At 39.9% G+C, this 20,920-nt stretch overlaps 3 protein-coding genes across 5 annotated transcripts; all 3 read left to right on the forward strand.

Moving 5' to 3' along the window:
* The first annotated feature begins 2,786 nt into the window (after positions 1-2,786).
* Positions 2,787-3,955, forward strand: LOC108954907. Its single transcript, XM_018861593.2, has 2 exons — positions 2,787-3,018; positions 3,626-3,955. Exons 1-2 carry the CDS (start codon positions 2,889-2,891, stop codon positions 3,919-3,921), a joined length of 426 nt encoding a protein of 141 aa, XP_018717138.1. The 5' UTR covers positions 2,787-2,888; the 3' UTR covers positions 3,922-3,955.
* Positions 3,956-9,218: 5,263 nt separating this feature from the next.
* LOC104417608 lies at positions 9,219-13,384 on the forward strand. Of its 3 annotated transcripts, none has more exons than XR_005545605.1 (3): positions 9,219-9,499; positions 10,104-12,202; positions 12,379-13,383. XR_005545605.1 is itself a non-coding variant. In XM_010028856.3 (2 exons), exons 1-2 carry the CDS (start codon positions 9,370-9,372, stop codon positions 10,568-10,570), a joined length of 597 nt encoding a protein of 198 aa, XP_010027158.3. In that variant the 5' UTR covers positions 9,262-9,369; the 3' UTR covers positions 10,571-13,384. The 3 variants fall into 3 exon arrangements, 1 of the variants encoding a protein (XP_010027158.3); XR_005545604.1 differs by having other exon boundaries at positions 10,104-11,841; positions 11,997-13,383; XM_010028856.3 differs by having other exon boundaries at positions 9,262-9,499; positions 10,104-13,384.
* A 4,083-nt stretch (positions 13,385-17,467) lies between these two features.
* On the forward strand, positions 17,468-19,150 carry LOC120286125. The gene is made up of 2 exons (XM_010026679.3): positions 17,468-17,860; positions 18,465-19,150. The coding sequence occupies exons 1-2, from the start codon at positions 17,731-17,733 to the stop codon at positions 18,896-18,898; spliced, it is 564 nt and encodes a 187-aa protein (XP_010024981.2). The 5' UTR covers positions 17,468-17,730; the 3' UTR covers positions 18,899-19,150.
* Positions 19,151-20,920: the final 1,770 nt, after the last annotated feature.

The raw sequence follows: 20,920 nt of genomic DNA on the forward strand, positions 1-20,920 counted from the left end.
TAAATTTTTTATATATGTTCAAACTAGTTCATGCATTATATGAAAATATTTAATGTTGTCCCTGAACTTAGCTTAATGTAAGGACAACATTGAATATTTTTATATAGTCAAAGACTAGTTTGAAAATGTACTCAAAGTTCAAGAATTACATTAAACAAAATAAAAAATTTATAAACTATAACATTGAATAAATTAAAAGTTCAATGATCACATCACATATTGAGTTACAGTTCAAAAACCATTTATGATATTTTCCTAATACATTACATTAAGGTATGCTATTAGGTAATAAACTCGATGGAATATCTTCTAATGTTTTGTGTGTAGTCAGATTGACATTACAACATATATAATATGGTTATATCGATTCATTTGGGAAAAAGTACCAAAAAAGATTTAAATTTAATACATTGATATTAATTCAGTCATAACCTTTTAATTGAACCAATTTATCCTATACATTTTCACATTGGTACAAATTGAGTCTATCTGGCCAATTTAGGTTGGGAATTACTAATGTGGACCTGATTGTATTACGTGACAAAGGTGACACTTGCATGGATAATTTTTTTATTTTTTAATAAATTTTTTACCTTTTTTTTTTTTTTCTCATTTTCATTTCCATTGGTCTCTAGCCACTAGTTGGCATGGCCAATAACCAAGGTGAGGACGTTGCAGCTCTTGTGGCCTCTAGTGAGGGCAACCATGGCCCAAGCTGTGAGGGTCAAGCCCTTGCCAGATCCCACAAGGGCCGCAACATCCTAGCCGGCCCTAGCCTATGGCCGGTCATCGATCATGGTTGAGTACCTGCCGGCTGCCACAAGCCAAAGGGAAGAGAATAAAAAGGAAAAGAAAGAAAATTTAATAAAAAAATTCAAAAAATATTTAAAACATTTTTAAAAAACATCCAATTAACGCCAATTATGCCACAGTAATTTCCAATTTAAATTGATCGCACAAACTAAATTAGTACTAATGTGAAAAAGTTTCAAGTTAAATTGGTCAAAATCGAAAAGTTCATGATTGAATAAATATCAATATAATATGTCTATGACTTTTTTCTTTGTACTTTTATCGAATAAAAGAGTCATTGATTGATATCAATAGAATTTCTGCCAACGACATTAAAAAAAATCTGTAGAAGGTGATGCAGTTGGACTCTATGTTCTCTGGCGGAGTCATGAGTGGGTACCTCCCTAAACTTTCTTTCTTCCCTCTGTCTCTCTGTCTGGGTGAATGGAGATAAACTCTTTCGTTCATCCCTCCACCCAACTAGGTCCTACAATATCCATCATATCTCGATCCAAGAAGTGATGCTTTGACCAGATCCAGATTGAACATGCATGAGAAAATGACTCGGGGACAGGCTCAAAGAAGATAGTAGAGATGGAGTTCGGGAGTTTGCATTATGCATTTTGGCAATGTCAAATGAGTGAACAAAGTGTTAGATGCTTGTTTTGTGATGAAGATTTGATGAAATAAGGTAGAAATGCTCCATCTTATCATATTCTATGGCAATATATATTCTATTGCCAGACCCTAATATATATATATATATATATATATATATATATATATATATATATATATTAGGGTCTATGGCCATAGAATCTGATAAAATGGAGCATTTCTACCTTATTTCATCGAACCTTCATCACAAAATAAGCATCTAACACTTTGTTCACTCATTTGTATATATATTAGGGTCTGTAGCCATAGAATATGATAAGATTGAGCATTTCTACCTTATTTCATCAAAACTTCATCACAAAACAAGCATCTCACACTTTGTTCACTCATTTGTATATATATTAGGGTTTGTAGCCATAGAATATGATAAAATTGAACATTTCTACCTTATTTCATCGAACCTTCATCACAAAACAAGCATCTAACACTTCGTTCACTCATTTGACTTTGCCAAAATTCATAATGCAAACTCCCCAGCTCTCTCTCTCTCTCTATATATATGTCAATTCCCTTTGTCTCGTAGGGTATGGTCAAAGGGTGCTGTCGGAATATTGACACTAATCATCCAATAATTCCAAGACTGGCTTTTCCTCACAGTTGTAAAGGTTGCGTGTTGCTGTCCAGTGTTTCAAAGCCCCACGGGGATATTGACGAGGATTATAGCCGACGTCTACAAGGCTATTGCTAATTCACATCAAGGCCTAATTCAAATTGGGAAAGAAAGAGTTAATTTCGGAAATAGGGAAAGGAGATTCTATTCTATATATCACAATTTAATAATTTTATCTTCCAAACCGATCTAAATGAGTGAAATATGCATTTTGAAGAATTTTTAGAAAATAAATTGTCCATATGTATACACGTCACTTGTGCCAAAGAATTGTGTAGATTGGAGACCTCATAAAGAACTAAGTGAGAAATCTTGATACCAAATGAAGCAAATGGGTACGATTTAGTAGCGAATCATACGAGAAGGAAATAGGGACAAGAGCCCTTTAGGAATTACCGCTCATTAAATCGGCACGTTTAGTGCCAATTTTGCAAATAATTACTGTTCAAAACAAATTAGCACGTATCTTCCAAGGCAGATGGGATGGAATGGACATGGAAACAGATATGGCAACTCATTTTTCGACCTCATCAAGACATCTCCATCGGTAATCTGTGAAGGGTCTTTGACCAGTGCGGTGCGTGGAGAGGAAAAGTCCGACTTGCTCATTGACCAGACCGATTTTGTCTCATATATACAGTCAGAAAAACAAGTATGAAACTTGATAAACAAGCATTGATCATGTCGTTGGATTGTCTATGTAAGTGCCGGCTTCGCGGTGCCGTCTTCCATCAGCCAACGAGTGGGCAGAGTTCAATTCTTTGAGAGTCAAGAGAGAGTCCGAAAGAGCACGAGGTGAAAAAGGAAAATGATGAACAAGATCAAGAAGGAATTTAAAGATGGAATGAAGCTGATATGGAAGAAGATTGACCCGACAGATCTGAAACCTGGCGACCACATCTACGCTTATAAGCGATACGGCTCTTATAGTCACCATGGTCAGTCTTCTTCAACCTCTCTAATGCTCGCTGCTGATATCTCTTCTACCCTGTTCTTTCTCAATTGGGTTCTTGTCTGCTCCTTTAATCGGGTGAAGTTTTCTCTTCCGACTGATAAAAATCGAACTTCTAGCTTCATTTCCTGCCTTCCCTGGCCCAAAAGCAGGGCCACGAGGTGGAATTTGTCAAATAATAAACCCAAAGAAAGTGGAGGATGGTGATGCCAGTTGAGATCTATGATTAGCATTTGAAGCTAGATACGGAAAATTCATGCCTTTTCTGAGTCAGATGGGTACCTTTTGGTTTCTAGATTCCTTTCCTACGTTCTGTTAAACTACTGCAATTATCCGCGTAATTACTTTGGGGTTGTCACTTTTTGTGTTCTTTTCTTGTTTTGCTCGTATTGTCCTTTTCTGACCAAGAAAAAGAAGGTTGACTGTATATAAGTTATTCGAAGGCCTATGGTGCAAAGGCCTGCTTTATCTTGATTTGCTAGGAAACCTAACCCAGATCCTACTGCTATTGGTGGTTTAATTCTGTCTTTTGGGCAAATTTGTGGCTTTATGAAGTTTTTCACAATTCACTAAGTTGTATCTAAACATGCCAGGAATATGCGTGGAAGATGGCTATGTGATTTACTTCACCAGGACAGAGAGCAAGGAGGCCATCCTCCCATATTCTAGAGTTGAAGCCGAAACTGTGCCCGCCTGTCCAGAATGTGATTACCGGGAAAACACTGTCTGCGGGGTCATCAGGACGTGCCTCGATTGCTTCCGTCGAGGCCACAAGACGCTTCATTCCATTCATTACTTCGTGTATGGTGCCGCAATTGGGCTTTCTCCTGAAAAATTCTGGAACTTGCAGCACCCTTTCCTGTACCAAATCCCCACAAGAAGTTGTTGAAGCTGCTTATGAGCTTCTCAAGAGCAATGACTTTGGTAAGTACGATCTTGCTGGAAATAACTGCAAACATTTCGCAACTTACTGTTTCAAGTTCACTTGCAAAAACCATTTCTACCGTAAATTCATAATCTTTTTTCCAAATCACAAATAACATGTGCTAAATCAATAGTTTCATGCCGCAAACAAAGAATAAAAATGATTAACGCAATACTTTTACAAGTAAAATAACATCCCATCCATTTTTTGAAAAAGCAAATATCTTTTACATAGTATGACTTCAAAATTACCTCCGATTCAGCCATCGAATAACCTTACACGTGCGGATTAATTGACTAACACGAGCAAACCTTTGTTCGTTGGACTTCTTGCTAAATTGAAGAGAGATTGAACTTTGAAATTCAGTGTCATCCTAAACAAACCAAACCTCCAAAAAATCACAACACCGAACACTCAAGGGAAAAACTACCAACTCAATAGCCAAACTCACGCAATTACCCACCAATAATTAAAAAAAAAAAAAAAACTCCACAAAATAGGAGAAACAACAAAAGAAGAAGAATTTTTTTTTAAAAATTTAGGGAGCTTTTTGAGATCTTCATGATCCATCATAACATGTTAATCATGGTAAACAAAGTTTTGAGAAGGTCATTCCAAATGAAGATATTATAACAAAAGAAAAACAAAGAATTTAATTGTCGACCTATAAATACATGTCAACCCAATGAGATTCTAGTAACTTAAAATTTGGACAGATTAGAAAACCTCCCCCTATTAAGCACAATTAAAAATTTCATATCTAAAAAAATTCTTGCAGTCTACCCGTTTAATCTAGGAGGAAATGATTATGTGGTATAAATATAATCACAAACAATAGAATGTTTTTTACTTCGCTATAGACATTTCCAATTTTCTAAGATTAAACAAAAATTTCACAACACATTCTAAGTAATCAATTGGTGCTAAAGAGGCACACAACAAGCTTACTTTGGACTTCTTTGATACCTAACAATGCACAAGATGCACTAAATGATACAACATGGAACCAACGTTATCATTCAAGAAAAAAGAACAGCAAATAAAGCAAACTAGTTTGGGAGTCATTATGGCATAAGAAAGTAAACAAAAATGAAAGCACATAACCCGAATGTCAGTTGCAATGAGCTTAAAATGGAATTGCTCAACCTCTGCAATATTCCAACAACTAATTACAAGCCTATCTTAATCTACATTGCAAACCAAACAACATTAAAATCCATAGACACCCAAAATATGAAACTTTAATGAAACAATACTATAAAAGCATCTGAATCAAGGGAACAAGATAAAATATAAGAAACAAATATTAATATTCAAACATATTGTTCTCTTAACTAACATATAGTCAAGTTGTCCAACAACATCAAGATCTGTAAAAGCTGAAAATCGTTCACAACGGTGGCCGCAATGTCGTCACTACTCACTTTGAGTTCTTCAACACCTTATAGCAGCATGGAAACATATCATGTGATCATTTTCATTTTTGTCCAATAAATGGACGATAATAAGCAGTTCGAAGAATATGATCCGTTTCTTTCCTTTCCATTGATCACTTTGGTTGTATTTTAGTTAGCTGAGAAACACCATAGGCATTCTAAGAAAAGCCCAATCTTTCTTTATTCAACATTAAATGGTTGTTTATATAAGAATGTTGAGATGCAACTGCAAGCCCGAGCTTCTTTTTTTTTTTTTTTTTTTTTGTTGCAATTCTTCTTGATATTAGACTTTTTTTTTCATCTCTTTTTCTGTTTGCACCGCCCAAGATGTGAAAGTGTCATGACACATCAGTGATGTACAAGGTTTTTCCCTAGCTATCTAACATGTCTTGGCTCTTTGAGGTGCAGATGTGATCAAGCTAAAAATGCATTGCAATACATGATAGAAAATGTTGCAAGTTTTTTTTTTTTTTAAATGAACCACACGCACAATTGTGTAAACTCGCCTACCTGCCTTGCAGCTCGGAGGCGACTGGTGGGCTTTCGGGTGTCTACACTTGCTAAAGAAGGCAAGGTGAAGATGATTACAGCTTGGGACCTAGCCAAGACTCGCGGGGCTCTTGGGAGAAAGTGGTAATGGCAGAGGCGGCCAAGCTCGGATGTGCCTGGTGAGCTTTTGGGTGTCCTCGATCACCGAGGAGGCACAAGCAGAGAAGGTCAGAGCTTGGGACGCAGCCACGACTGATGGGGCTCTTCGGAGCAAGTAGCTCCTAGCGATGACAGCGGAGGCGATCAAGCTTGGAGGCAAGCAATGGGCTTTTGGGTGTCCACACTCGCTGAAGAGGCCAAGGCGGAGATGGTTGGGAGCCAACCATGACCGGCGAGGTTCTTGGGAGCGAGTGGCTCTTGACGGCAACGGCAAAGGTGGCCAAGATTGGAGGAGACCGGCATAGGTGGCCAAGCTCGAAGGCGATCGGCTAGATTTTGAGCGTACGTGATCATCAAAGAGGCTGGGGTAGAAATGGTCAAAGCTCAGGACCCAACCACAACCGGCGAGGCTCTTCGGAGTGAGTGGCTCCTGGCAACGATGGCGGAGGCGGCCGAGCTCAGAGGCGACCGACGGGATTTTGGGTGTCTGCGCTCACCAAAGAGGCCGAGGGGAAGATGGTTAGAGTTTGGGACCTAGCCATGACCAGAAGGGTTCTTGGGAGTGAGTGGCTCCCGACAGCAATGGTAAAGGCAGCCAAATTTGGAGGCGACTGGCAAATGTGATCGAGCTTGGAGGTGACTAGTTGGCTTTTGGTCTACGCGATCGTTGAAGAGGTCGAGGCGAAAACGGTCAGAGCTCGGGATCCAACCATGACCGGCGAGGTTCTTTGGAGTGAGTGTCTCCTGGCGGCGATGGCGGAGTTGGTCGAGTTCTGAGGCAACCAGTGGGCTTTTAGGTGTCCACGCTTGCCGAAGAGGTCGAGGCAGAGATGGCCAGAGTTCGGGACCCAGTCACGATTGGCAGGGTTCTTGGGAGCAAGTGGCTCTTGACGGCAACGGTAGAGGCGGCCAAGCTTGGAGGCAACCGGCGAGCGAGAGAGATGGCGTTGCAGCTTTCAAGGAGAAAAATGCAGAGACAAAATTTTTTGAAAGAGAATGGGAGGGGAAGGGACGCACACTTGCGTGGAAACGGGAGAAATGGTGTAGAGAAAAGGATGAAGCATTAAATGAGAGAGAGAAGTAGCAAAAATTAACTAAAAATAATGGTGGGCCACTCCAGGTGGAGCCACGTGGCGACACGTGTCGCATCCTGATTGGGTGAGCGCACAACGATGTGGAGTGCCCGGCCAACCAATATTTTCTCGGAGCATGACCTATGCGAAAATTCAAATTGACATTACAACGTATATAATATGGTTATATCAATTCATTTGGGAAAAAGTACTAAAAAAAAACTTGAAACTTATTACATTAATATCAATTCAGTCATAACCTTTTAATTGAACTAATTTATTCTATGCATTTTTACATTGGTACAAATTGAGTCCATCTCACCAATTTGAGTTGAAAATTAATAACATGGACCCCGATCATATTACTTAACAGAGCTAATGCTTGCATAGATAATTTTTATTTTATTTATAAAATTTTTACCTTTTTTTTCTTTTTTTTTTTTCTTGTTTTCATTTTTATTGGTATGTGGCCGCTACTTGGCACGGCTGACAACCAAGGTGAGGGCGTCACAACCCTTGTGGCCTCTAGCAAGGGCTACCATGGTCTAGGCTGCAAGGTCAAGCCCTTGCTAAATCTGACAAGGGCTACAACGCCCTAATCAGCCCTCACTTATGGCTAGTCATTGGTCATGGTCAAGTACCTGCCACAAGCCAAAGGGAAGAGAAGAAAAGGGTAATTAATAAAAAAATTCAAAAATATTTTAAATATTTTTAAAAATATCCAATTAACATCAGCTTATGCCATGTAAGATACTAAACGTCAACATCGGTAATTTTCAACTTAAATTGATCGGATGGATTGAATTAGTACTAATATGAAAACGTTTCGAGTTAAATTAGCCAAAATCGAAATGTTTGGGACTGAATAAATATCAATATAATAGGTCGAATGCCTTTTTTCTTTGTACTTTTATCAAATAAAAGAGTCATTGATTGATATCAATAGAATTTCTGCCAACAACATTTAAAAAAATCTGTAGAAGGTGATGCAGTTGGACTATATGCTCTCTGGCGGAATCATGAGTAGGTGCCTCCCTAAAATTCCTTTCTTCCCTCTGTCTCTCTCTGTCTGGGTGAATGAAGATAAACTCTTTCCTTCATCCCCCCACCCAACTAGGTCCTACAATGTCCATCATATCTCGATCCAAGAAGTGATTCTTTGACCAGATCCAGATTGAACATTCATGAGAAAATGACTCGGGACAGGCTCAAAGAAGATAGTAGAAATGGAGTTGGGGAGTTTGCATGACGCATTTTGGCAGTGTCAAATGAGTGAACAAAGTGTTAGATGCTTGTTTTTGTGACGAAGGTTTGATGAAATAAGGTAGAAATGCTCCAGCATATTTTTTGGCTACAGACCATGTATATATTTTGTCAGACCATGTATATATTTTGTCAGTTCCCTTTGTCTCGTAGGGTATGGTCAAAGGATGTTGTCGGAATATCTACACCAATCATCAATAATTCCAAGACTGACTTTTCCTCACAGTTGCAAAGGTTGTGTGTTGGTGTCCAGTGTTTCAAAGCCCCACGGGGATATCGACGAGGATTATATCCGACATATACAAGACTATTGCTAATTGACATCAAGTCCTAATTCAAATTGGGAAAGAAAGAGCTAATTCTGGAAATAGGGAAAGGAAATTCTATTCTATATATCACAATTTAATTTTATCTTCCAAACCAATCTAAATGAGTGAAATGTGCATTTTGAAAAAAATTTAAGGAAATAAATCGACCATGTGTATACACGTCACTTGTGCCAAAGATTTACGTAGATTGGAGACCAAATAAAGATTTCAAGTGAGAAGTCTCAATACCAAATAAAGCAAATGGGTACTATTTAGTAGCTAATCATACGAGAAGGAAATAGGGACAAGAGCCCTTTAGGAATTACCGCTCATTACATCGGCAAGTCTTGTACCAATTTTGCAAATCATTACTGTTTAAAACGAATTAGCACGTACCTTCCATAGCAGATGGGATGGAAAGGACATGGAAAGAGGGGTGTTTGACCAGTGTGCTGCGTGGAGAGGAAAAATCCGACTTGCTCATTGACCGGGCCAATTTCGTCTCATCTATACAGCGCAGAAAAACAATCACGAAACTTGATAAACAAGCATTGATTATGTCGTCCGATTTTCTAAGTAAGTGCCGGCTTCGCAGTGCCGTCTCCATCAGCAAATGAGTGTGCAGAGTTGGAGTCTTTGAGAGTCAGGACAGAGCCCAAAAGAACCCGAGGTGAAAAGAAGAAAATGATGAACAAGATCAAGAAGGAATTTGAAGATGGAAGGAAGCTGATAAGGAAGAAGGTCGACCCGAAAGATCTGAAACCTGGCGACCACATCTACGCTTATAGGCTATACGGCTTTTATAGTCACCATGGTCAGTCTTCTTTAACCTCTTTGATGCTCGCTGCTGATATCTCTTCTACTCTGTTCTTTCTCAATTGGGTTCTTGTCTACTGCTTTAATCGGGTGAAGTTTTCTATTCCAACTGATAAAAATCGAACTTCTAGCTTCGATTCCTGTCTTTCCTGGCCCAAAAGCAGGTCATGCGGTGGAATTTGTCGAATAATAAACCCAAAGAAAGAGGAGGATGGTGATGCCAGTTGAGATCTATGATTAGCACTTGATCTTAGATACGGAAAATACATGCCTTTTCTGAGTCAAATGCGTACCTTTTGGTTTCCGGATTCCTTTCCTACGTTCTGTTAAACTACTGCAATTATCCGTGTGATTTCTTTGGGGTTATCACTTTTTGTGTTCTTTTCTTGTTTTGCTTGCATTGTCCTTTTCTGGCCAAGAAAAAGGAGGTTTGAGTGTAAAGTTATTCGAAGGCCTATGGTGCAAAGGCCTGCTTTATCTTGATTTGCTAGCGAACCTAACCCAGATCCGACTGCTATTGGTGGTTTAATTCCGTCTTCTGGGCACATTTGTGGTTTTATGCAGTGTTTCACAATTCACTAAGTTGTATCTAAACATGCCAGGAATATACGTGGGAGATGGTTATGTGATTCACTTCACCAGGACAGAAGGCAAGGAGGCCATCCTCCCATATTCTAGAGTTGAAGCCAAAACTGTGCCTGCCTGTCGAGAATGTGGTTACCAGAAAAACACTGGCGGTGGGGTCATCAAGACGTGCCTCGATTGCTTCCGTCGAGCCCGCGAGACGCTTCATTCCATTCATTACTTCATGTATGGTGCACCGCAATTGGGCTTTCTCCTGAAAAATTCTGGAACTTGCAGCACCCTTTCCTGTACCAAATCCCCACAAGAAGTTGTTCAAGCTGCTTATGAGCTTCTCAAGAGCAAAGACTTTGGTAAGTATGATCTTACTGGAAATAACTGCGAACATTTCGCGACTTACTGTAAGACGAGTCGACGTGCCAGTGAGCAGACGGCATTTTATGAGCCTTTTTTGATGAAGCACGGAGAGCCGAAGAACCACTCATGAAATTGGGAAAGTAGTGTTATTTCCACTTGCGATAGTTTTTAATCTGAGAGTATAAAAGTTGAGATGCTATTCATGTCAAAAGTAGTGGAATGAGGATATTGGTTCATATCTCAAGTAGAAGTACAATGCAATATGGCCGTGGTGTTCATGCTAATGCAATTGTTTAGCGAAATAATGAGCTAACTTTCTTGATGCTTCCACCCTCAAACCAATCTCATGGATACTGTGCCGACATTCAATTCTAGGAAGATCTAGTGGCGCTCCTATGCCATGAGTGCTTTTCCATGTTTTGTGACAGGGCATTGAATTTTTTGTTTGATTCCTTGCTTTTTCTTTCCTTTGTTCTTGCCGTGGTTTAGAATATTCAAATGCTCAGAGAAATCGCTGTGCTGTATCTTATGACATAGCACACTCACAGGATACAAGAGAGGATCTGCAATTCGAATTGTCTGTGGTTTTTAGGACTCCATTTATTGGATTTTATTCACATCATGTTAGAGTTGGGACTGCAGTGTTATTGTCAATCAAGTGCAAAGATCATAAATGTGCATCAACATAGCTGCCAAAAGTTCCTCATGAAACATGAAGAAGACAGCACAGATGAATGAGAAATTTGACATTAGGCTTAACAAGATTTTTGGTTTTTCCTTATGTCAACCTACTTTGATTCTCTGTAAAGCAGAATCAGCTGTCGGGTAGCCAAGTTTCATAACTCTTCTACCCTTTAGTCATTCGCATTGATGAGGGTCGTCCATCTCTGTGCCCCAACCTCTGTTTCCAGGCAAAGTTTGGTTGACTGGACCGTCATTCTATGGCTGTTTTTTTTAGACATGCCACCCCTTATATGCAGAAGAGAAGTTATATGCAGAATATAAGTTACTGCTCGAAGTTTAGACTTTCCTGTTCTGCTTGAGAACTTTGTTCGCTGGTGCAAGGCATGCTGACTCACGTATAATGATGGAATGTCTTTCTCTGGTGGACAAGAGCTTGTTCAATGGTTCATTTTGCTTACTCAGTTGAACTTCTTCCAGCATCTCCTGCGCTTTACATTGGTGTAAGATCGGAGGTTATTTCATACAATTAGCCTGATTATGGCATAGCTCCTCGCTATAGTGATCGAAGCATAGTTGTACGTTTGCTCGTCTCTTTTTCGTGCCTGCTGCTTTGTCTTGATTCTTTATGCTATTGATGTGAATTATCATGATCTTGAAGTCCTGCATACGGCCTTATTGATCGACAAGATTTGCTGGGTCTGACCTCTTTTTAACTCTGTAAGTGGTACTGAACTTGCCTATGTTCATCAGGAAAATGGTCTGCTTTAGCTGTTACATCTGACATCACTGTCTCTGTGTTACTCTGATTATTTTTCCGTCCTCAAAATATGAACTCCATGGAATGCCTTATGTTGACATTTCCTTGCCAACAGACGTAACATCACATCGATCAACACCGAGATGAAGACCTGTTTTTAGGTTACAAGAATTACTTAGTTGCACGTATGGCAGGATTAGCACATGCCCAACTGGAGAAAGCTCACATGAAAATCTGCAAAACAATCGTGCCCCGTTGAAACTTGATTCTTTGCTCAGAAAATGCAGGGCGTTGCATCGTATGGTGTAGCAAACTCCCAGGGTACGATAGCTAGAACTATTCTATTCTGATTTTCTATGATTTTAGGGCTCCGTTTACTAGTTGGGACTGCACTGTTATTGTCAATCGAGTGCACAGATCACATAGCGCTTCGAGGTAGCTGCGGCCAAAAAATGGCCCTGGTGCGAGCCTGATTGTTCATTTTTTTCACAAATAAGGAACAATGGGAATTTGCGTTGGCCCAGCCTCTTATCGGGGATGACAGCCGAAGGAGCTTGTTCTGAAAGGAATAGCCTCTCATCATATTGCAGTAGATTCAAAAGTAGGAGAAGGTTTTTTATTAATGAATCGATAAACCAAGGACCTACGAAAGTTGGGGCCTTGGTCAATATTGGATCAAACAATAGTCATATGAGTTGATACCATCACGATCTAGAGAAGGGTCTTGTCCCAATTTTTGTGAAAATACACTACCGGAGATATTCGTGTTACTTCGTCCGCACTGGATCGATGGCAGTAGTGCCAGAGGTGCATGCCAAAGACAGGCCAGGGTTTGGTGGAAGCCAGTCTCTGAGAAAAGACAGAAGTTCCTGAACAAGCATGAAGATGACAACTGAAGATGAGTGCGGAATTTGAGATCTGGCTCAACAAGATTTTCAATTCTTCCTTATTTCAACCTACTTCGTGTCTTTGCATAGCAGAATCGGCTGTTGGGGTTGGGAACTTCTGTGACCTTTTTATACCTTAGTCATTTATACTGATGGGAGCGTCCAGCTCCATATGCCCCGAGCTCTTTTTTCATTCAAAGTTCAGTCGACCGGACCATCATTCTGTGGCTATTTTCTCCAACATGCTGCCACTCATATGCAGAAGGGAAGGTCTGCTCGAAGCTTGGAACTTTCCTGTTCTGCTCGAGAACCTTGTTCGCTTGTGCAAGGGATGTAGACTTATCTGTAACGATCTGGTCTCTTTTGTTGGAGGACAAGAGCTTGGTGTATAGTTCATATTGCTTGCTTGATCAAAATTCTTCTACCATCTCCAGAGTTTCACATTGGTTTAGGAAAGGAGGCTATTACATACAAGTAGCCTGATTATGGCATAGCTCCTGGCTACAGTGATTGAAGCATAATTGGACATTTGCTCGTCCGTTCATGATAACTTCTGCTTTGTCTTGATTCTTTATGCTATTTGTGTTAATCCTCATGATCTTGAAGTCTGGCTTTCGTCATTAAACCCATCGATCAACAAGATTTACTAGGTCTGACCTCTCTTTTGCTCTGTAAGTGGTACTCATCTTGCCTATGTCCAGCAGCAAATTAGTCTGCTTTAGCTGATACATCTCACATAAGTTACCTCGAGTAACCCTGAGTGTTTGTTCATCTGTCCCTCAAAACTGATCTCCATGGAATGTCGTAAGGAACTTTCCTACCCGACGTCCATGCAACTCACTGAGATGAGGACCTGTTTTTGGGTTATGAGAATTACTTGGTATGCTTGTATGGATGGACTGCGGCACGCTCGATTCGAGGAAGCTCATATGAAAATTCAGAGAACGCCCACGGGACAGCGAAACGCGATTGAACTATGTAGAGGAAATTGCGAGGAGGAATTGGTGATGGTATCCACGCTAGACTGAAACATTCTTCTATACGCTCAATGTATGTATCAAGCCGTTGAGTAGCGTTGGCGCGGAGTGACCAAAAATAGAATGCTAACCTTTGAGGAGGAAATTGCGAGGAGGAATTGGTGATGGTATCCACGGGGCCTTTGAGGCTGAGCCAGTTTGGCCAACTTAAAATATAATAATTAATTTTTTCTATAAATTAGAGGGCTCTTTATCTTATTTACACCATCCATCTATCACCAAGTTTTTAGAAGAATTTCGGCTTTCTAACAAAGTCCCATTTTGTACACACGATTCCCTCGCTATTTATGATATAGCCTGGTTTGAACAACAATGTATCCAATTTGGATGACCAACTGAGAAGAGGAGATGTATTGAAATTCTTAGAGATTATGGACTGTCATGTGGTGAGTAAATAGTATCAAACAAAATTTTCACTATAATATGAGCACTTCGACTTAGAGGAAGCCCAATCTATATCCGTCGAACTAATCTTATAAAATCAGTCAGACGTGCATTATGAAAATTGCAAGGGCCATGTGTTGCGAAGCGAAATGGGTTAGAATTAATCCTGGAAGTTGACCTTGAATCCCCAAGGAATAAATTATTGCATTAGCTCTCCTGCTAATGCAGACTAATCATAAACGTTTCTTCTTGCGCATGGATCTTCTTATGTCCTCCACAACAGGTTTGCAAGCGCCTGCTCTTTGGTTGTTCCCATGAAAATAACCATCCATGGGTCGAAAGCTACCTCAAGAGCGAAATGGAAAGTATGGCGAGCAAGATCAGGGAGAAGTTGTAACAGATTGGATGGAAGGATGATCATAAAGAACTTGAAAGTAAATTACAGCTTGACGCAATATCACATCGCATTAGTACCAGTAGTTCTTGATCATGTCCAAAACTATGTGTACGAACCGCCTTTTGTTGACCCGCACTGGTATGGTAATTGCAGTCAGATATGCTTGGGCCTATAATTTGCATTATTTATGGGGTTTGGTGGATGAATAATGTCTGTTAATACAAACCATCATGTTTAGTATTGATAATTTGATGGGACATTACACTCGCACACATGTGTTTGTATTAGTAATGTAAATCTGTATCTACCCCTTAGCTACCTACTCATTCCACCTAATTCGCTTATGGGTGATAGAGACTCGATTTAGTAAAACGTTTGTTTCATTTGTCATGAAGGAATATTCCTCTTGGAGAGACTGATCAATCTGTTGACTTTACTCGATTCGAGGAAAGTCTTGAAAATTGGCATAGTCCCTTCTCTGTTCGACTACTTCTTTGATCTTCGAACTTGATGCTGTTGAATCACCACCTGTTGGTGTGCATTCAATTTTTGGTATAACGAAATTTCAGGTCTAGGATTGATCCTTTCTATTTGAGTACTAGTATAAAGTAGCCTTCCCAACAAATGAGTACTAGTATTAAGTAGCCTTCCCAACAAATGAAGTATACTACCAGGAATCTCTATCAATTCCTGAACTAAATCAAGTTGAATGAAGCAATTGCAGCTTTTTCTGACCTCCCAGTAGAAGTCGGCAAGTTAGGTGAATATAAAGTTATGAAAGGTAATTAGGTTGTGTTTGGCTTTTCGATGGGCTTTGGATCTTTAAAGTCCTTTTGGGGAAATTTTGGGGGTGTTTAGCAAACTTATTTGTGACCCTTTGGCCAAATGTTGCCTTGACAAAACTAAAAGCTTCACCTACCTAGAGCCTTTAGCATTTGCGGAAGGCTACTTCTAAGGTTAAGTAAACTCTTTTTTTCTTTCCCTCAAAATTACCATCACCAATTTTTTCGTTTTTTCGATTTTGCCCTCATTATTATTGTTCATCTTCTTTGCGCGAGGGTAGTTGGTGAGGGGCTGGCAAGGCCATATCTTATTGTGGAGGGTCAGCGAAGGCTATTTGAGGTCACACGACTCAAGCAGCCCTTGCCGAGTTTGCGGGACCCCGTACTAGGGTCATTTAGTGCAGCATAGACCATGATACCCACAATTCGTGTTGAAACATGTGAATTGCCATACTTTCCTCTTAGAACAACCCAAGAAAGCTAGACGGACAACTGTTCTAAAAACTTAAATTGTTACATGAAGTCGTGGTTTTATTCAAATACGTTGGTCCTTTTGCTTATCATTAAGCATTGAGTTTGAAAATATTCGAACTCGAATATCTTTCTCTACGATATCATGTGAGATTTTATGAAACCATTATCAATTAATCTAAAAATTTAAGCTATTAAAGGTACGTATAATTTAATATTTAAATATATTGATGCTTGTTTTGTGACGAATGTTTGATAAATAAGATAAAAATGCTCTGCTCCTAACATATTCTTTGATCAATTCTCTTTGTCTCGTAGGATATGGTCAAAGGGTGTTGTTGGAATATTGAGAGTGATCATCAATAATTCTATGACCAGTTTTGCATACAGTTGCAAAGGCCTGAAAAGATTCAAACTTAAGACCTCTTACTCTAAAATCATGTGAGATTGTATGAGATCATTACCAATTAATCTAAAAATTTAAATTGGTAGAGGAACATATGATTTACTATATTGATGCTTGTTTTGTGACGAAGGTTTGATCAAATAAGATAGAAATGCTCCACTCCTATCTAATTCTTTGGTCAGTTCTCTTTGTCTTGGAGGAAGTGGTCAAAGGGTGTTGTCGGAATATTGAGACCGATTATCAATAATTCCAAGACCAACTTTTGCGTATAGTTGCAAAAGTCTGAAAAGATTCTAACTCAGGAACTCTTATTCTGTGAGATTTTATAGGATTATTATCAACTAATCTAACATTTTAAACTGTTAGAACAACGTATCATTTGATATATTGATGCTTGTTTTGTGACAAAGGTATGATAAATGCTCCACTCCCATCATATTCTATGGTCGGTTCTCTTTTGTCTTGTAGAATATGGTCAATGGGTGTTGTCGGAATATTGAGACCGACCATCAATAATTCCAAGGCCAACTTTTGTGTACAGTTGCAAAGGTTGCGTGTGGCTGTCCCGTCTTTAGGCCCAAAGGGGGATATTGACGAGGAATATTCAACTTCTACAAGACTATTACTGAATCACATTATCATATTCTTTGGCTATCTACCCAAAAAAAATAAAAAATCATTTTTGTCAGTTCCCTTTGTCTCGTAGGGCATGGTCAAGGGGTGTTGTCGGCATATTGACACCAATCATCAATAATTCCAAGACTGGCTTTTTCTTGCAGTTGCAAAGGTTGCGTGTTGCTGTCCTACAAGACTGCTGCTAATTCACGTCAAGGCCTAATTCAAAAGTTAATTTCAGAAATAGGGAAAGGAGATTCTATTTTATACATCACAATCTAATAATTTTATCTTCCAAACCAATCTAAATGAGTGAAATGTGCATCTTGAAAAATTTTAAGAAAATAAATCAATCATGTGTATACACGTCACTTGTACCAAAGACTTACATAGATGGGAGACCAAATTAAGATCTCAAGTGAGAAATCTCAATACCAAATAAAGTAAATGGGTACAATTTAGTAGCGAATCATACGAGGAGGAAATAGGGATAAGAGCCCTTTCGGGATTACCGCTCATAACATCGGCAAGTCTTGTACCAATTTTGCAAATCATTACTGTTTAAAACGAATTAGCACGTATCTTCCATAGCAGATGGGATGGAAAGGACATGGAAAGAGGGGTGTTTGACCAGTGCGCTGCGTGGAGAGGAAAAATCCGACTTGCTCATTGACCGGGCCAATTTCGTCTCATTTAGACAGTGCAGAAAAACAATCACGAAACTTGATAAACAAGCATTGATTATGTCGTCCGATTTTCTATGTAAGTGCCGGCTTCGCAGTGCCGTCTCCATCAGCAAATGAGTGTGCAGAGTTGGAGTCTTTGAGAGTCAAGAGAGAGCCCAAAAGAACCCGAGGTGAAAAGAAGAAAATGATGAACAAGATCAAGAAGGAATTTGAAGATGGAAAGAAGCTGATATGGAAGAAGGTCGACCCGAAAGATCTGAAACCTGGCGACCACATCTACGCTTATAGGCTATACGGCTCCTATAGTCACCATGGTCAATCTTCTTTAACCTCTCTGATGCTCGCTGCTGATATCTCTTCTACTCTGTTCTTTCTCAATCGGGTTCTTGTCTACTGCTTTAATCGGGTGAAGTTTTCTCTTCCAACTGATAAAAATCGAACTTCTAGCTTCGATTCCTGTCTTTGCTGGCCCAAAAACAGGTCATGTGGTGGAATTTGTCGAATAATGAACCCAAAGAAAGAGGAGGATGGTGATGCCAGTTGAGATCTATGATTAGCATTTGAACTTAGATACGGAAAATACATGCCTTTTCCGAGTCAGATGCGTACCTTTTGGTTTCTGGATTCCTTTCCTACGTTCTGTTAAACTACTGCAATTATCCGTGTGATTTCTTTGGGGTTATCACTTTTTGTGTTCTTTTCTTGTTTTGCTCGTATTGTCCTTTTCTGGCCAAGAAAAAGGAGGCTTGAGTGTAATGTTATTCGAAGGCCTTTGGTGCAAGGGCCTGCTTTATCTTGATTTGCTAGCGAACCTAACCCAGATCCTACTGCTATTGGTGGTTTAATTCCGTCTTCTGGGCAAATTTGTGGTTTTATTAAGTGTTTCACAATTCACTAAGTTGTATCTAAACATGCCAGGAATATACGTGGGAGATGGTTATGTGATTCACTTCACCAGGACAGAAGGCAAGGAGGCCATCCTCCCACGTTCTAGGGTCGAACCAGATATTGTGCCCGCATGTCCAGAATGTGGTTACCAGAAAAGCACTGGCGGTGGGGTCATCAAGACGTGCCTCGATTGCTTCCGTCGAGCCCGCGAGACGCTTCATTCCATTCATTACTTCATGTATGGTGCACCGCAATTGGGCTTTCTCCTGAAAAATTCTGGAACTTGCAGCACCCTTTCCTGTACCAAATCCCCACAAGAAGTTGTTGAAGCTGCTTATGAGCTTCTCAAGAGCAAAGACTTTGGTAAGTACGATCTTACTGGAAATAACTGCGAACATTTCACGACTTACTGTAAGACGAGTCGACGTGCCAGTGAGCAGACGGCATTTTATGAGGCTTTTTGAAGAAGCACAGAGAGCCGAAGAACCACTCATGAAGTTGGGAAAGTAGTCTTATTTCCACTTGCGATAGTTTTTAATCTGAGAGTACTTGCATTTTGGCAGATTGCCAACTCAAAAAGTTGAGATGCTATTCATGTCAAAAGTAGTGGAATGAGGATTTTGGTTCATATCTCAAGTAGAAGCACAATGCAATATGGCCGTGGTGTTCATGCTAATGCAATTGTTTAGAGAAATGATGAGCTAACTTTCTTGATGCTTCCACCCTCAAACCAATCTCATGGATACTGTGCCGACCGTCAATTCTAGGAAGATCTAGCGGCGCTCCTATGCCATGAGTGCTTTTCCATGTTTTGTGTCAGGGCATTATGTGAATAGCCTAGCTTAGGGCGGAATTCCTTCTTTCAAGACTCAGTCTAAACCCCTCCTGAAGTTGCCTTCATTTTCGATTCCTTATCTATTTCGAGTGTTGGAAGTGGTGTGGTGGAGCGAGGTCCTTTTCTTTGAGTTGTTGAAATTCCCACCTGCCTCAACAAATTCTTTTTCTTTCTTGCTTGGGGTGCAGTCCCATATCGCTTAAGCTGCCTTTTCCTTGAGGAAAGATTTCCGTATCGTGAGGGCTCTTTCTTATTGATTCATGCGCATCTACTTCTTCTTCTTTGACTTAGGTCGCTCCGTGCCTTTCACGGGCAGGAGAGAGGATTGCTACTGGCTTGCTTGCTTGATTGATGCATGACGGCTACCAACCGTGCTACAAAACTTCAGTTTTGTTTGATTGCTTGCTTTTGTTAGGGAAATCTCTTATGATGTTTTGAAGATGACAAAATAAATCAAAGGCTACTAACATGTTTAATGGTTAAGTAATAGACCATGCATGTTAGAACATGTAGAGGATATTATCAAAGTCGAAGAAGACCCCGAAGACTGAACGTAACACATGTCCAAAGTATATTTTGAAGATTTCCAGACTTCGTGTCAAAGTCCAAGACCGCGACTCAAAACTCAAAGTCTCAAGACTGCCGGACTTTAGTGTCAAAGTCTGTTTCTACATCAAAAGTCTGTCAACTCGACTAATTCCATCGAACGTGAATGATGAACCGAAGACAAACTCTATGCTGAAGCCGAACCGAAGACGGACTCTATGCTGAAGCCGAACTAGGTACAGACCTTAAAGCTAAATCTGCTCAAAAGCGGATATGTTCGACCAGTTTGTAAAGTCTACGAGACTCATATTGTAAAGTCTACGACTCCGACTTTACATCCAGATTCGATGAATCGTAACTCAAGCCCAATCGTACAACGGCTAGTGATCCGGTTTGGATTCCACATCAAGATTGATTTGATTGATTGAAGACAAGATCTTTCTATACGAAGAAGCTTTACTTATGGAAACCAAGATTTCGTTTGTATGGGCGATCGGAATCAATTTGGGATTCTACCTTTGTCACTCAACGGCTACCAAATCTTCTAAATACAGAGCTGTCCAATGGGTATATTGGAAGACGATTCTCCGGATACTGTCCAACGGTAGTTTGGAAGTGGAGGAGTATTTAAGGAGATCATGGACCGATGAGCAAGTAAGAGACGGAGCGTAGAATTTATAATTCCAAAGTCTGAGCGACCTTGATCATATACTTGTCTCTTGAGAGCTTAAACGTTTGTAATCGTGAGAGAAATACCAAAAGAGTGACTTAGTGAGATAGTGTGATCTACTACTAAGTGTTTGCACTCGAAGTTGTAATCTCTTGTTGATTGCATAGTGGAATCCAGCCAAGAAGGCTGTTAGCGTGGGAGAGTGGACGTAGGCTTGGATTAAGCCGAACCACTATAAATCTTGTGTTCTTATTCTCTTCCCTAACTCCTTTATTTTGTTCATACTAGCACTCTCAATTGGTATCGTGAGCCAAGTGCTCGGTTTATAAAAGTGTTTTTACTTTTGAGCTAAAGATTCTTTATGGCTAGTATGTTGGCACCAGGACTTATGGAAGGGCAAAGCAACACAAGGCCACCATATTTTGATGGAAAGGA

Source organism: Eucalyptus grandis, chromosome 8, assembly GCF_016545825.1.
Source record: "Eucalyptus grandis isolate ANBG69807.140 chromosome 8, ASM1654582v1, whole genome shotgun sequence".
In the NCBI taxonomy this organism is placed as follows: Eukaryota; Viridiplantae; Streptophyta; class Magnoliopsida; order Myrtales; family Myrtaceae; genus Eucalyptus; species Eucalyptus grandis.

Coding starts and splice junctions, on each gene's coding strand:
- LOC120286125 (XM_010026679.3), top strand. CDS start 17,731: ATGATGAACAAGATCAAGAAGGAATTTGAAGATGGAAAGAAGCTGATA. Junction 17,861..18,464: donor CGGCTCCTATAGTCACCATG/GTCAATCTTCTT, acceptor TAAACATGCCAG/GAATATACGTGGGAGATGGT.
- LOC104417608 (XM_010028856.3), top strand. CDS start 9,370: ATGATGAACAAGATCAAGAAGGAATTTGAAGATGGAAGGAAGCTGATA. Junction 9,500..10,103: donor CGGCTTTTATAGTCACCATG/GTCAGTCTTCTT, acceptor TAAACATGCCAG/GAATATACGTGGGAGATGGT.
- LOC108954907 (XM_018861593.2), top strand. CDS start 2,889: ATGATGAACAAGATCAAGAAGGAATTTAAAGATGGAATGAAGCTGATA. Junction 3,019..3,625: donor CGGCTCTTATAGTCACCATG/GTCAGTCTTCTT, acceptor TAAACATGCCAG/GAATATGCGTGGAAGATGGC.